Raw genomic sequence first — 16,763 nt, 5'->3', positions numbered from 1 at the left:
GGGCGGGGACAAAATGAGGTGGGCGTGGCCAAGGGGGAGTGGCGCGGAGCCAGCCCAGCCCATGGGCTACCTGCGTTCAGGTTAGAAAAGGGTCTATTTATTTGGGGTTTTCTCTTTTTTTTTTTTCAACTTATTTTATTGTAGCAGCATTTTTGGGGCTGGTGTGACATCAGGAGGGCACAAGCCTTGCTACATTGCATCAGGGGATTTATACAGCCGGGTCCAGCGGCAGCTGTAGCATCTTCCCTGATGAGGCTCAGGGACTGGTATAGCCTAAACACTCTTATGAAGGATATTATTTATATTTAATTCTTTAATTAAATACATTAATTTAATTATCCCAAAGGAGCAGAACATGGAGGACACAATGCCCATTCTCCCACCCCGTCACCCACCAAACCCCACCAAGACGTGTAAGTGACCAATGTGCCCAGTGCCCCTTCCATATCTACAGGAGATTGCACAACCAAATCCAGTCTCTCCTGCTACGAAGACCGGATTCAGCCCCACCAACACTGTTCCTGAAGGCATTGCCACAGGAGCAGTGTGCTGCCCAGGGACCGGAGCAGACCTGGCACACAGGGTGTGATGGCAGAGCATCCCAGATGCTGGACTGGCTGGAGCATCCCCCACGCTCGGGGACCAGCTGGGCATCCTGTGGGGTTTGCAGAACAGGGGCAGCACCAGCCCCAGGGAGGAGCAGCCCTGGCATCTGCAAAGGCTTGTCTGCTGCCTGAACTGGCCTGGCGTGCCTCTGCTTGCGAGGCTGGGTGCTTTGATGCTGGGAATTGCTGGGGAATACATTTGTCTTCAGAGGCAGAGGAGGGCATTGATTAACACTTAAACACAGGTTGCTGCCTGCGAGCCTGCTGGAGCGCTCGTTAGATCAGATTAAGTTTGGTCTCGGTCTTGCTTTTACACCAAACTCATTGCTGTTAAAATCCAGGATGACAGGTGAACATTTGGAGTGTGATGTTCCTCCCAGATCTCCTTGTCTATTGGCAGTAATGTGGGGTTTAGCCCCCGAGTTCCCCTCCAAAGGGAGGATTGGGGTGATATGGGAGGGGAATGCAGCCCCTCACCCAGCACCCAACATCTGCAGCTGGGTCTCACCTGCTCACCTTCCTGCAAGGGATGGGGCATCGAGGCTGGGAGAACGGAGCTGAGAGGAAGAGGAGGCAGCTGGGGTGGGAGAAAACACCGGTCCCATTGCGGGGAGAGATGGGGAAGCTGCTGTGCTTGTCACCAGCCAACATCAACTTTGTGCCCAGTGTCCCCCTGCAGCTCCTGAACTGTACCCCAGCCCCACAGCCAGCCTGAAAGCACCAGGACCTCCACACCCCCTCACTCTTTTCCATGGCCACGTGTTGTCTGACACCAGCGTGCCCGGTTGCTGCTCCCCTTGGCACAGCCAGGCCCTCCCAGGTGACACCAGCCCACCTCCACAGCTGGGGTTGGCGGGTGAGGGGCTGGCATTGCCATCCTGCTCACGGCGCTGCTCCTGCTGCCGTGCAGCGGGGCGCTGGCTGCACAGAAGGACACTGTCACACGTTATGCCCTGGCGCAAAAAAAAATCCACCACCACCACCACCACCCCCCCAAATCCGTTAGGAAAACTGCCAAAAGAAGGAATTCCTCACGCCATCCCCAGTTACAAGAAGAGACACCCACCTCTCCCCAAGCTCCGCTGCCAGCCAGCCGGGCCCCAGCAAGCAATGCCCTCTAGCGGGCTAAGGCAGCAACTACCCACTAATCCAGTTTTAATCATGAGGTTAATTAACCAGCGTTAATTAACTACCTGTTGCCTTGCGGTGCAGCCTTTCTGGGCAAGCAGCCCCTGAGCACCGCGGGGCCATCGCCTGCCCTGAGCCGGAGCTTTGGCAGGGGGTCCCGTCGCACCCCCGCCGGTTTGCTGCCTGGGGCTTGCATGCAGCCCTCGGGGGCCGCGGGGGAGCAGGGACCCTGCTGGGCACTCACTGGGGGTGTCTTGTGTGCACAGGAGCACATCCTAGGCACAGTGGGTGCGCTGGGTACACTGGGGGCTCTAGAGCATGCACTGGGCTCACTGGGCATACTGGGAGGGCACAATGGGTCCACCGGGGCATGCGCTGGGGTATGCACTGGGCATACCAGGGACTCTGGAGCATGTGCTGGGCACACTGGGAGGGCATGCTGGTTGCACTGGGGAAGGTATTGGGCACACTGGGGGCTCTGGAGCATGCACTAGGCACATGGGGAGGGCACACTGGGTGCACTGGGGCATATCCTGGGCATACTGGGGGCTCTGGAGCACGCCCTCAGGACACTGGAGTGTACACTGGGCTTGGGCTGGCACCTCCATGGCTTGTTCCACAAAGGGTCCCTCTGCTTTCTGTCCCCACACCCCTGGGAAGTGAATGCTGCCACTGAAATGCTACAGGAAAGGTGGAAGGTTCAATGCGTTTTTTACTGTGGCATCGTGGGCGATGGCAGTGAATGTCATTGCCAGTAGTGGTGGGGTGGTGGGGGCTCTGCCGCTCCTCGCACCAAACCGGTGCCAAGCCTGTGCCAAGCCTGGCTGGTGCACAGACCCAACCTCCTCCCGCAGCGAGGGTCGGGGGGAAGGAGTGTGGCAGTCGCTGTGTGCGTGGGAGCTCACCCCATCCCTCGCCCGCCTGCCCTGCAGCAGCATCACCCCCTCACAGCCACAACAGGATTTGTTGTTCCCACCATCCTTTCAGTGACAAATGAGCTTCGCTTCTTTTTCTCCACTTTCTCTTCAAAATGTCATTTTTATATGCCATTTGCAATCATTTTTGCAGCAGCCAAACAGCGACCATACGTTGGAAAAATGCCACTGAAGCTGGTGGCGGTTCCAGCTGCAGGGCTGCAGCCACCCGGCTGTCACAGAGCTGGCGTGACACCAGGCTGCACAGGAGCGTTGCATTTCTGCGACAGGCTAAATGTCTCTGCAGCATCCCACACTCTTGAATGCTTCCAGAAAAAAAGAGTGAGTTGCACCAAGTGACCGTGCATGGCCCCAGCTTTGCAGCGCCAACTCAGAGCAATGCGACTGTAAAACTTATAGCAAGTTTGAACTTCATATTTTCTCTATTAAATTTTTATTTTCCATTTCACCAGCGGCTGGGTAATGAGTCAGCATGAGGAGATGTCTTGGCTTTCCTTCCTTTTTTTCTATCCCAGATATTAAGCCAAAAGCTGTCTCACCTTTGTCTGAAGTTAGGACTGAGTTCTTCAGATCTGCAGTGATACAAGCACAGTTTTTCCTTTCTCCTCCAAACATTAAAAAAAATTATAATGTTTATTATCATTAGTGTGTATGAGAAGAGTGTTATTAAGCCTAGATCAGGACACCCATGCTATTCAAGAGGCTTTGCTTCAAGAGCTTACCTGCTTCCCACCTTCTGGCTGTTCAGAAGGGCTGGGGCAGATACGGGGAGATGAAATGACTTTCCTGAGGACACGACGCAAATCAGTGACCAGAAATGGTTCAAACTTGAACTGTGAAAAACTTCCCTGCAGCCGTTGTTTTGAATGCAAGGTACTAGCAGTAGCCACACCTCTGGGACTCAGTGCGGTACCCAGGGTGTGATCCTGTCCACTACCATCATTTGCCTTTGCTGAACTCTCATTATTTCCTGTGTAACAAGGTTTAGAGTTCAGCCAAGGGACACCCTGCAATAACCTGGAAGACAGAAGATCTGGTCGCAGTGTGCACTTTGGCTCCGCTAAAGCAAAGCCAGATTTCTTCTGCGTGCCTGACACTGCTGCTCCTTTCTGCCTCGGATGCACTGTGGCCCGTTGCAGGGATGGCTGAGAAGGTGCTGCGGCTCTAAGGCATCGCCAGCCAGGCATCCCCCGCCTCCTGCCCTGCCCAGTGCCAGCCGGGGGGTGGGGTGGGGGGTGTTCCTCTGCGTAAGCTGGGGGGCTGCTGCTTCTGACGCTGGAGAAAAACAGCTAGATCACTCCCAGCCCTAATGACCCTCCAGTACATGAACCAGGAGTCAGTGGGTTAAAGGAGCAGGGCCAGCACTATGGGAAAGGCAGAGCTTCGCCCATGCCCACAGGAAAAGGGCAGCACCCCAGCGTGCCTGGCACCCAGCTCCCAAACACCAGCACCCAGCAAAGCCCATTCCAGGGGGCTGCCTGTCTCTCACATGGCCAGCCTAGAAAGGACAGCCACCTTCCTGCCCCAAAGCGGTGCCTTGTGCCCCGGGGAGGCTCCAAGCACCCTGCCGGGAGCAGGCGCTTGCCCGCCAGAGCCCGGTGCTGAGGGGCACCGAGCAGCAGCAGCCACAGAGGATGCTCCAGGCGCCTCGAGGCATGTACGCTGAAAAATGATCATACCTGGAACATACGGTGCACAACCAGCTGAGCAAGAGAAATAGCAGTGCTTGCATAAATCTTTCCTTAAAGGCAGTTAGTGGAGCCACTGTTGGTAGGAGCATCGCAGAGAGGAGGCACAAGCATGCATCTCCCAAATAATCCAGTTCCAGGGGTGAGCCTATCACCTCTTCCCTGCCAGGGAACAAGATGCAGCACCTAATGCAACAGAGAGGCAGCAGACCTTGAAATGAAAAGTCGTGTGTGTTTGCAAGCAGCTAATAACTTCTGGGGTGCTCAGAGATGTTGTCAAGGCTGCAGCCAAGGAGGGGACCTGCAGCCCCAGCGACAGCATCGTGGAAAATCAGCATTAGCCTCACAGTCACAGCACTGGACAAGCAGTGCCCAAAGGTCAAGTGCGTCATCCTGGGGGGAGTGACGCACAAAGAGAAATAAAGTGATTTTTTTCCATCTATTTGACCAAAAGCCAAGCCTACATTAAGGGCTGCCAGCAGCAGGGTTGGCCTTTCCAAGGGCAAAGCAGCAGTTTGTCTTTGTGCCGTGGTGGGGTCAGCCTGAGCACCCAGCGCAAGCACAGTGCTGAGCTGCCATGCACCCACCCAGTGCCTGTGTCCAGAGCTGCATTCAGTGGGAGTTTGTTCTAAAACTGACACTTTTTATAATGCATTTTAACTTTGAGCATTCATCATTTTGTAAAAAAGACTTATTTTGTCAGAGAAACATCAGCCAGATGCCTTGGTCCAACAGTACCAGCAGCAAAGATGCTTTCCTGAACCTGCACCTCAAAGCAAGGTGCTGGACACACTAGCAGTAGTCAGCAAAAACGAAACACCAGAACAGTGCATTAATTGCCCACTTCTTTTGCAAGGTGCCCCCCCAAGAAGTCAGCATGGGCATGGGGGTCCAAGCTGGCCGGGCTGGCCTGTGCTGCAGCCAAGCCCCCGGGGCCCAGCCATCGCCCCTGTCTTGGCAGGGAGAATGGAGCAGGCAGGAGCCAGCCAAGAGCAGGTGGGGCAGAAAAGCTCAGTTCTTAGCCTTTTCCCATCCCTAGGAAAGCCTCAAAGTTTTGTCATGTTCCCCCTCAAAAAACAGTGATTTCCCCGCCCCCCCCCCCCCCCCCCCCCAGCTCTGTGCAGAATGGGAATTTTGACTTGGTGGCTCTGCTGAGCTTGTACTTCACTAGAAATGCACAGAAGAACAATCCTGCAAACAGCTGAGAGCAGGGTAGAGCTTGCTCCTGGTTAGGTGCTGCTGTGGCGTGGAGGTGGTGGTCATGTCCTTCAGGAACGGGGTGGTCCCAGCTACCCTGTGGGTTTAGATCACTGGGCACAGAGTCCAGGGTAACAGTTACAAAAAGGTGCATTGTAAATAAACCAGACGGATACGCACAGCCAGCAGTCAGGGAAGGTTTTCCTAGAGCAGAAGAGTAACCAGATTCCGCGTCGATGCGCAGGGAAGGAGAACTGGAGGTACAGGAGACAGCGCAATGTAATTTACAGGGCGGCCATCCCTCATCCCTCCTCTGGGCAGGGGTTAGAGCCTCTGCCTGTGACCGTGGTCCCTGGCCAAGAGCGGTCCCTGCTCTCCCATCACCGTCCCTGCCCCATTAACAGGGTTCCCTGTGATGGTCCTCGTTAACAGCTGGCATTCCCTCCAGTGACGGCCCCTGTGCCCTGACGCTGCCAGCAGCTGGCTCCATCCCAGCCACCCCGGCACTGCATGTTCTTGCATTCCCAGAACAAAGTTTGAATTAATGAGCAGAAAAAAAATATCAGTATCTTGGCTGCTCCGTTGAATGGACTCTGCTAAAGGAGAAAGACCAAGAGAGAAATATAGCTGTTCCCCTCCACTGGCCAGCTCCAGCACAGCAGAGGGCAGGGGGTCAGCCTGTGGGGGAGCTCCGGGGAGGGCTAGTCGGTGGAAGGGGCACCAGCACCTGCGATGCTCAGGGAAAAGGCTCAGAAAAGGCTCCCCTGGTTCCTTGCAGCAGCCGCAAATGGATAAAGGGGGAAGAGCTACCAGCCAGCTGCAGTGTTACTAGAGAAGGAACCAGAGCCCAGGCTCCCCTGGCTTTGCTGCCTCTGCTTGGCCACCCGCGCCCCAAGGAGCCAGCCCCCAGCAATATGGTCTGAACACTCCCTATGCTTATTTTCCTTTACTATTTATCATATATTTCTTTCACAAATGATGGAGTATCTCACTTAAATCCCCACCACTGGGCTGGTAGACCCAGCCTTCCCTGGAAAAGGCTGTCCAAAAGGAGCACATGTGATAAATTACGTTGTCCCGTAAGAAACCCCCACCATTTCACACTGTGCACACGACAAGAGCAACGGGCACCACCCTGCACTCTGAAAACACGCGATGGCCAAAAATTGCCTGACAGGGCTGTAACCCTCCCATGCTCCATATAACCAAAACCCTCTGACCAATTAAATCGTGACGTAAAGAAAATGCAGACCTCTTAGATCTCCCCAGGCACTCGCAATTTGATAAAATTGCTGAATATATTCCAAATCACACAACCTGCCTCCCTTGCAGGGTGCGTCGCAGCACCCCCAGCACCGGCCGGCACACCACGGAGATGTGCTGGTCATCACCCCATCCCTGTCCCATGGGCTGAACCCACCCCCAGCCCTGCCCCAGCTGCTGCTGGGGGGCCATGTCAGGTGGCACCCTGCACCATGCTAAGGCTGTTTCGAGCAGCAATAAATGCAGCAAAAAATATTAACCAGCCAATATCCTTCTGTTACATGTGACTCACATTATGGACAAACATTAGCCAGCCATCAGCATCTTCTTTCTTGTGTGTAGAAACTATTTTTTCACCTAAAAAACAAGATAACAAATCAACGGCTGGAATTACGCCTGTGGGAAAGAGTAATTTCTTACAGTCAATAGAAATAGTTTTCATTTTTGAGCCACATTCTGGCTGATCTCTGCAGATAATCAAGAGATCAGCCAGTCTCCCCATTCCAGCTTGGCCAGCTAGTAAAGTATATGACAGCAGAAATCGCTGAAACAATTTGAGCACAAACATCCCCTTATTTATTCATTTACTTCCCCTTTCCTTTTGTGGGCTTTACTTTGTAGGAATGACATGTCAGGACTGCACGGGGACAGACCTAGATCTTGCAGCTCTGGTGTGTGCCGCTCCTCGGAGGCGGAGGGAGCCTGTTCAGCTGTTCCCTCACCTCCACGTTTAGTTCAGCCCTGTGCAGGGCTGAGCACTTTGCAGAGGTAGGTTTTATCCTCTGGCTGGGGTCTGCTCCATCCCCTGCCCCCCCAGGATGCTCCGTGCCGGCGGCAGCATCACCAACAGTGATGCAGTCAAGAGCTGTCTGCTCCACGGCAGCAGGACATGGGCAGCCAGCACTGGCTGAAGAAGCATTTTCATCACTCCTATCTCAGACGAGACCTCAGTCTTGGTCCAGTGGCTCCACCTGACTCAGATTTTTCCCTCCAAGGAGGGATTTTCACTACCTGGGTGTGAGCTGCTCATCCCTCGCCCGCCAGGAGCCCACAGGCAGCCTGAGGCAGATAATGGGATGCAGGGGTTGCAGAAAACCATGAAGGAACAAAGGAAAAACTACAGCATAGGAGAGAAGAGCCTTCATATCTCCATCCTTAGGTATTTTTAGTCTGAAAGGCACAAATGCATCACTCAGATATAAAAAGAAAGCTCCCTGCTGCTCTCCACGCCAGAGACTTTGGTGTGGTGCTCTGCCTGCTTCCCACCCGGCCAGACGCTTGCCCTGCGGCAGGGTGGGAGCAGGGGCTCCAGGGGGTGGAAGGGAGCCCAGTCAGGAACAGAACAGCCCCCATGACACCACAGCACAGCCCTCTCTGTGCGGGGAGTGGGGCAGGTGACCCTTATGCTGCGGGGACAGCCTGGCTGGTGCAGCAAACAGCGGGACCTTCAACCATCCCTCCATCACGGGCAACAGAAACCTTGTAGTCATACGTGAGCACAAGGCAGTGCACGCACATAAGCTCTTCAGATACTGATCCCTAAAAAAAACAATAGAATTATGCAGAAAAAAAATCCATCAGAGATGACTTTCGTCTTACAGTTACCTGGGTAGGAAAACAGGATGCATTTTTCAAAGGAGAGTCTTCATCAAGGTACATGTTACATCCTTGCCCATACTGTCATTCTGGGTAAAAAAGACTTTCTGTTCTCCCCTGGGAGAAAAAAATTTTGATTTCTGCTGGCCAGCTCTCACCATCTGGCTGTGCTGCCTCTTGGTGTTGAGGATGTGATCACGCCAGGGCACTGTGTCACACCGCTGCACACCCTGAACACGTCCTACCCCCCTCTCTCGCGTCTGGGGGGCTGCAGGAGCCGCTCATGGGCACCTCCAGCCCAGTCCTGCACTGCCACAGGCTCAGCCCCAGGAGACAGGGGCTGGCTAAAGCTCACCCAGAGGCTTTGCTGAGCAGTCCACGTTGATGTTTTGATGTTTGCCAGATTCTGCCTGCTTCTGGTCGACGAACTGCAAATGCAGCATCCCTGCCTCTCATGGGTAGCCCGGAGCACCGCTGCACACGCAGGTTGCTCAGCCGTGCGTATTGTTATGTTAGTGACGGGTTTTATTTTAGCCTCACGTCTGGGTACAAACAGCTGTCACCTCACAAGTGCCCTTTCAAAAAGAACAGAGGTGAAACAACAAGACTCTTGCGGCCACTTGAGACGTGAGGCTTTTACTCCCGTGCTGCCCAGAGGTTTTAGCGGTGGGGCAGCATTCACAGGTGCAGGAAAACCATCTCCCTCTCCTGGAGGAGACATCATCAGCTCAGCTGGTGAGGGGCAGGGGTCTCATCACAGGTGTGTTAATAGTATATTGTTATCAGTAAAATGTTTTAAATTGCAGTCATTAAAGATAGATCCAACACCTCTCAGTAAAAGACTGTTTCCAACCAGGAGCACACATGTACTTTGCTCTGGAGTTATCACTGTATTTACTCACGGCAGCAATGAGGTTACCTCTGCTTACAGCGGCTCTTGGAGGATCAGGTTTTCGCTCATTGATTTGTCTAGACCCACATCTTAAGTAGCTCAGACAGAAAAGCTGCAGCCCTGCCTGGCCGTTTGGTCGAGGGGAGCAGCCTAGAAAGGCAGGCTGAATTAATTCTGCATGTTGGGGATGGCATGAGTGCTACACTAGCAAACTATGCAGGCTGCGCAGTGCCTTATTCACTTGGACTCCCAGAGCCAAAGGGACTGAGCACCCAAGTCACTTCAGCACTACTTGGGGAACGCTGTGCACAAGGAGAAGTAAGTTTTGGTTGCTTTCAGCTTCCAATTCTTTGCCAGCACTTGCCCAAGTGCTTAATTTTCACTGGAGCTAAGTAGGAGTCAGTCTCCAACAGATACAGATCACTGCATGTGCCAGAGCTAAATAAATATAAATAGAGAATTGACCCCAAATAGCTTGATAAAATCCAGGAGCTGAGTCTCTGTGGACACGTGGCCCTGGGAGCACTGTTGAGGATGCCTGTCATATGCCAGCTGCTGCTCCCAGGTCTCAGTGTCCTGCTGGAGCGGGAAGAGACCCCATCACCTCATACCATTTATCCTTGTCAGAAGAGCTCATGGGAGGGTTCACAGAGCAGCTGTCTTGCAGCAAATCATATTTGCCGTCTCCTCAGGTCAAGGAGCAAGTTCTCAGCACCGGCTGCCAAGAAGCGATGGCCCACGGTGCTCCCCACACACCCATCTGATCCACCCAGCCAGGGTGGGGGGCAACAGGAGAGCTGCAGGAGCAGTTAGGGATGGTTGGGTTGGAAGGCTCCGGCTGTGCGCTAAGCCAGGCAATTTGCCCCATTCCTTCCTCCTCTAATTTTCAGACTTGCTGGAAATCTGAAAAGAACCAACAGCAGCAATCGGGCCGGGTGAAGCAGACCCCGTGCCTGCCGTGCCAGCGAGGTGAGGCTCTGCCATGAGGGATATGGTGACCTCGCACAAGAGGAAAGCCATCGTTCCCTCCCTTCTCAGCTCCCCTTGTCCCTTTGCATTACTAGATATACGTTCAAAGGCGGGGGGAGGAAGGGAATCACTGGGGGTAGCAGCACTAGCCTAGCATGCAGCAATAGCCATTAACCAGGAGACTGCTGCGCTGCAATTAGTTTTAAGCCATCTTTAGCATTTTCATGAGCTCTTAGATGCTTTCACGTACTTAATTTACACCACAAACTGTAGAAGGTGGAAGATGATGATTAAGATGTGCTTTTACTCTTCTGGAGTGTGCCGAGTACCTTGCAGCTATGGACCATGCATATAAAGTGATATTGCTTATTATTCAGGGCTGTCGCATTACTCAGGTGCCTGCTTTGCTCTGGGAAGAGGAATTAGAATACAGCGATATTCTGTCTGCTTGTTTTTAAAATACATGTGTGGGTGGACACTCCAGCTACTGCTCACATTTTTCTCTTGCAAGTCACAGAAGAGCTGTTCGTGATCCTCCTCCCTGCTGTTTTCTCTTGACGCTGATTTGTTGGCCAGACTCGGGAAGGAAGCTGCCTCAAGCCAGTCGAGAAGTGTTGCATGGAAATAATAAATATTACTAATTGAGAAATGTCTGGATTTCTGGATTGCAGAGCGGAAACCTTGGAACAGCTTTAAAATGAGAGGTGCTATAATATTTTTCCTCCAGGAAAGAAACAGAAGGCCTGCAGTGCTATTATCTTTGTCTAATAAAACACTTATGATTTAACACCTCCTAGTCCGAGTATTGCTTAACAAGTTCCCGGAAACACACTGCAATGCTGTTTATGAAAATTATTTAAGAGCTCTACAGCAGTAGAAAGCAAGGAAGTGATCTTTATGAGCAAAACTCGAGCCAAGCTTTAAAGCAAGCTCGAGATCCTGAAACACAGATCTAAGGAAAACTCATGTTAATGCTCAACTCGGTTTGTGTTGCTTCCAAATTAAAGCAGCTGCTTGGTGGAAGAACTGAAAGACAGGGTTAAATTATTTCTGGAAATACATACCTAGCTGGTCAAAGCCAGGAATTGCTAGTCCTCGTTAAGTCCTGAGAGAGGGGGTCGCGAGTAAATGCAGTTAGTGACTCTGCCCGAAATGCCTCAGCCCTCACTCAGCTGCCCAGGCTACTGACAGGTCTCATGATTCATCCAGGATGTTGCACAGAGAAGTTTTAGTCAACTGTGTTCACCTCGTGACCCTGGAAAGATGTTATGGAGGCATTAACAGCAGCTCAACAAGTTGTATCAACATCTTCCATGACCTTGCTCACCACATCTGAACTTGTGAAGAACATTTCAGAAAAACAGAGAGTTCTGGGCCTGAATGAAGCTTGATTAAATCACGGGAAAACAAACAAAAAAACCCACTGCCCCCAAAAAAGAGAAAAACAACGAACTTGAGAAATTGCGAGTTTTACCATTCTGCTTGCCAGATATGAGCAGTGTGTCAAGGCATGTCTCCAAGCTGAAGAGTTTACAGATGCATAAATAGCTCCACAAAAAAACATGTTGTTGCTGCCTGACGAAAAAGCATGCCGTTGGCAAACAGCAGTTGAGGACAAAGCCTGTAATACAATACAAGAGCTAGCTCTATCAGACATCAGAACTGCTTGTTTACTTCAGACAAATGATTTTACCGGAATATCTTTCATGAGAATATCTCCTGCCTTGTTTTGGGTTGGTTTCTTTGTTTTGGTTTTTTGGGGTTTTTTTGGGTTTTTTTTTTTAAAACACAAAAAAATACAAAAAGCCCCAGATCTGTTCAGTTTTTTAAACTGCACTTATTAAAAAAATGGCTAAATCATTTACTTCCAACACATACTGCTTACACTACAGAACTCTTTAACCCCTGAAGAAAAATCATTATTCCTTTAATTCAGCAAAGTGCTCCTACATGAGAAATACACTTGAGCATGCGTGCAGTGAACTCCCCAAATGCTCCCTGCAAGAGGCATGACTTCCAAGTATGGTTTTAGCAAAAACTTACCTGCGAGTCCCTAAAAATGGCAGGTCTTCAGCTATTCTCCAGTTAGTCCAAGGGCCGTTAATTCTACAGTACGCCACCGCTCCAGAACGTTAGCCCAGGAGCACTGGTTATGCCAGCACAAGAGGAATGGTGTCACCACCTGTCCCAGCACACACAAACCCACCAGATCCGCCTTACGAGGACGCAGATCCGAATACAAGCTTTATGAAGTAACCATCACTTGCAAGTGGAACACGGCCGCAGTTTCGTAGCGCGATTAATGAGCGTCCCCAAGCAGTACGGTCTTTTTCACTCTGTTACTAACTACAGTCATTCTCGACATAGCTCCCTGGAAGACTGTGCCCTGTAATTTAGATTTGCATGGAAATTCTAATAGCCAACATCCTGACAGGCGTCAGTTCAATTCAAATAAACGTCCCTTCTTACAAGAATGATAAATCACACACACAAAAATCAGACTAGTTTGGTTTACATGGAAACAAATACAATTACACAATTTATTTATTAATACAGTTTTAATTTACAATACAATTGATCTAGCACACCAAACCATAGATTATTTACACGGCACGAAAGGCAGCCGCACCAGGCATCACTTGTTCCCAGTCTGCTCTGGTTCCTAGGCTGGACTTGGGGTGCCGATGCCACCAGGCACCATCCTGCATCACCAGGAGCACCCCAGCACCTGCATGGCCCACACAGCCCTGTGGGACTCCCCTCGCAGCCACCAAAGGCAGCTGAGGGGGATCTGCCAGCGATTCCCCCAGGGGCAAGCGGGACTGAGCCCGTTTTGTTCATGTTAAGTTGTTTCTTGTGCTCTGCCGGACCCCAGTCCTCCCGTGATCTCCGTACCGTGTACAGGGAAAACACCACAGTGATAATGACACATTACAGAACATTTCGGCTGTGTGAATAATTGCAGAGACACGCTGCTCTGCCGTTGCACAGGCATCTCCATGAAGGCAGTGGGAGTTGTAGAGACATTATTAGGCCCCATGACATTTTGAAAAAGCTTAAATATAAAATGTCTTATAGGGGTTTCAAAGGCTGGAATGGAACTGAAATAGTCTTTGCAATAGTAATTGCCAGATGCTAAAAACGACCCACAGAGAAGCATTGCATAAGGGCTTAGAAACAAAGAACAGACGATCAAAATCCAGGCCCAGAGTTAGAGAGGAAAAAGCAAGAGTTATTTTCAAGCAAAGCCATTACAGCTGCTTCTACAGTGGCCCTTCAGCTTGACCCACCCCTGACTGCAACGCAAGTGAAGGTGACACACAGCACCAGCACAGAGGGCTGCACCAGCACCACCACTGGAAGCTTGTGGGGCATCATCTCCAGTAAGAAAAATCAGGTGTAGAACCTTTGTATCAACTTAGCAAATCAGCACTTTATTTTGGCAGGTAAACGTAGTGTGTCAGTCAGCACCAAACACTCATGCATAACTTGCTTGGGTTTCTTAAATCGTCATGAATTAAAAGGTTTTCTGCTGAATCAAACGGCGCGAGGGCTCCAGCTGTAACTGGGGCAAGCTCCCCTGGCACACGCGGAGCTAACTGACCCCTGGGTTTGTGCAGGAACGGCCTGAGGAGACTAGAAAAGCCACTCATGGACACACACAGGAGACAATGGAGCAATCAGGAGCCAGCACCGACTCTCCGTTGTTCAAATATGTGAGATACTAACATGGATACAAACTTCTTGGCTTTGTGCATGGGTCTGCAACACGTGAACAAATAACAGCTGACAGCATCTCTAGCATTCCTCTAGCATCTTACATAGAAACCCAGCAGGCATTAAGAGACACTAATGCTTTCAAACTAAGAAGGGGTACGAACCTTCCAGCATCTCCCGTTCCGCGTGTTGTTCAACAATAACATTATTTCATTAGAAAAGTGCTATAAAAAGAAGCAATTCCTTTCCCCGATGTCTCTTGCGTCAAGACTACCCTGTTGTGTAAAAATCAAATCTGCAGTGTGATACTGAAGTCCTTACAGTCTTCTGCTTGGACTAACACACAAAACAGGAGATCTATGGCACAGGCTGATAGTGAATACTTGCACTTTCCTGAAATCTTTCTCAACAACACACTGCAGATGAGGTTTATCATGCTTGTCTCTAGTTAACAATAGCAAAAAAAACCCAAACCCAAGCAAAACCCAGCAGGGGGAGGGAGACAAGATAGACTAAGCCCATACCTCTAGTCCTTTAATTTTGGAGACTTTTAGCAGACACTTACCATCAGAGAGAAGTTTGCTTTTAACATGCAGCTTCCAAGAGTAGATGTTCCTTACCGAAGCAGCGTTACCTGAATCAATTTGTCATGTCTCAACTAAAACCCAAGTAACACGGATGAAGTAAGAGAGGGGGGAAAATAACACCTAAGAGAACTCCAGGAAGACTGCAAATGTAGCTTCAGGTACATGCAAAACCAGACCGACAACTGAAAAAGGTGAATTGCAAAGACAACCAGCTACCCCATCAACTGGTACTTAAAACAACCCGATTACCTTCATGAAGGAGGCAGCTCTTGCTTAAGGATGCTGAGAATCAACCCTGAACTTGGAGCCAGAGCACATGGAACCTCCTGCCTCAGTGAACAGGGCAAGTCAGAGTAAGGGGGATAACAAAGCAAACAGCCTCATCATACGCAGGTATAGCTGTAATTGCTCATGGAACTGAAAAGTCTGAGGAATTGCATAGCACACAGGAAAACTTCTACCATGGAAAAACTGCATCTTTGGTAGGCAAACCAGTCTGCCAAAACCGCAAGCATCTGGAGCTACACACATGTTCATTTGCAGTGCAAATGCCCAGCTTTGATAAAGATTTGCTCTGGTCAACCGATTTCTGAAAACAATTTTTGAAGTCTACATATTATAGAGACTATGATTTCTTTTGAGCTAATAGACTGGAAATACTTAAGAACTAGCATGTACTCACTGAAATAGAAATGTTTCTGACCGACATTCTTCTCTTCTGTAAACTTTTTGCATTAAAAACTTCTAGCCACATGTCATAACTAACACTGAACATTTATTGTTTTTAAAAAACAAACATGCAGAAAGCCATCCTCTTTAAAACCAACCCATAAAATAATCCAGCTGAGATGTTAGCAAAAAGCAATAGCTCTGTAAGGCATGGATTTGTCTGAAAACTCCATCAGAAACTATTTTCTGTGGGAGTCCATGCTCTGATTACACCATGCAGTGGTGCAAGTCCAGTCAAAGTCAATCACATAACAGAGCACTTGCCTTGCAGTTTATCTTTCTTTTTCTGCTGCTTGGACTTCTTTCCGTCCACCTGGAGACTGACAGTTCTCCTCTTCTCCAGATTCAAGAGCTCCTGGAAGAGCTCCTGCACGTTGTAGTTCATTTTGGCTGACGTCTCCATGAAGGAGCACTTCCACTTGCTGGCTAACGCTTGCCCCTCGCTAGCATCCAGCTCCCTCTGTGTCTCATCACTTTTGTTACCCACCAACATTATGGGGATTTTTTGGATGTCCCCTTTAATGTGACAAATCTGTTCAAAGATGGGCTGAAGATCTTCCATGGACTGCCTGCTGGTGACGGAGTACACCAAGATGAAAGCATGCCCTTTGGATATAGACAGCCGCTGCATAGCAGGGAACTGATGGCTTCCTGTGGTGTCTGTAATCTGAAGGGTGCAGATGCTCTTGTCACAGCTGATTACCTGCCGGTATGTATCTTCGATTGTGGGGATATAGGTTTCCCTGAAAGTTCCCCTTACAAAACGAAGGACCAAGGAGCTTTTGCCAACCCCCGCTGCTCCAAACACAACCACCCTGTAATCATTGCTTTGTTCAGGCATGTTTGCTGCGCTGCGATACGAGTGAAGATTTTAACTGAAAAAGCCCGAGTTCTTCAACTTTACACACCCCTACACAGAGGTGGCCTGCAGAGAAGGGAAAGGGAGGGGACAACAGGGAGAGAGGAACAAGAAAGGAAACGTTCACACCATCTCGGTAATTTTACGGTGCGTTACTGAAATAAGCAATTAAGTCGCTCCCCTCCCACCCTTTTTTCTTGCGTTACAGAGAAATAAACCACTACCACCCCCACCCCACCCCTCCTCGGCATACATCCCACGCACACTTAACGTTATGACAAGTGAAAACGAATTCACCTGTAGCCATCAGCTCCAGCGTCCAGCCAAACCAGTCTAAAATCGCCTGCCGGCGGCGGGGGAGCCTCAGCTCGGTTCCGGGGCTGCGGGGAGAGCCCCGCTCCCGCTCGGCACCCGCGGCCACGCTGCGGCCCCGCGCTGCTGGTTTTCTCTCCGTTTTTATTCTACGTTCCATCCACCCGCCCGGGCGGGCCCCGCGGATGCCGGCGCTGCCGGGCTGGGGGCGGCGGGCGCTGCGGCGTCCCTGGCGATGGCTGGCGGGTACCGCAGCGGGACCCCCGGGCCTTAAAAGGGCACCGTA

The 16,763-nt window shown here is 50.7% G+C and overlaps 1 protein-coding gene across 1 annotated transcript; it reads right to left on the bottom strand.

The window, feature by feature from the left end:
* Positions 1-78: 78 nt before the first annotated feature.
* DIRAS3 (DIRAS family GTPase 3) lies at positions 79-16,479 on the bottom strand. Its single transcript, XM_080406723.1, has 2 exons — positions 16,463-16,479; positions 79-16,231 (listed from the first exon to the last, which is right to left on the bottom strand). The coding sequence occupies exon 2, from the start codon at positions 16,145-16,147 to the stop codon at positions 15,551-15,553; it is 597 nt and encodes a 198-aa protein (XP_080262849.1). The 5' UTR covers positions 16,148-16,231; positions 16,463-16,479; the 3' UTR covers positions 79-15,550.
* Between the last annotated feature and the right edge of the window lie 284 nt (positions 16,480-16,763).

This window comes from Falco punctatus, assembly GCF_963210335.1.
Source record: "Falco punctatus genome assembly, chromosome: 11".
In the NCBI taxonomy this organism is placed as follows: Eukaryota; Metazoa; Chordata; class Aves; order Falconiformes; family Falconidae; genus Falco; species Falco punctatus.
This window is presented reverse-complemented; position numbering and strand designations above follow the sequence as displayed.

Excerpts from the sequence above, each read along its gene's own strand:
- DIRAS3 (XM_080406723.1), bottom strand. The coding sequence starts at position 16,147 with ATGCCTGAACAAAGCAATGATTACAGGGTGGTTGTGTTTGGAGCAGCG.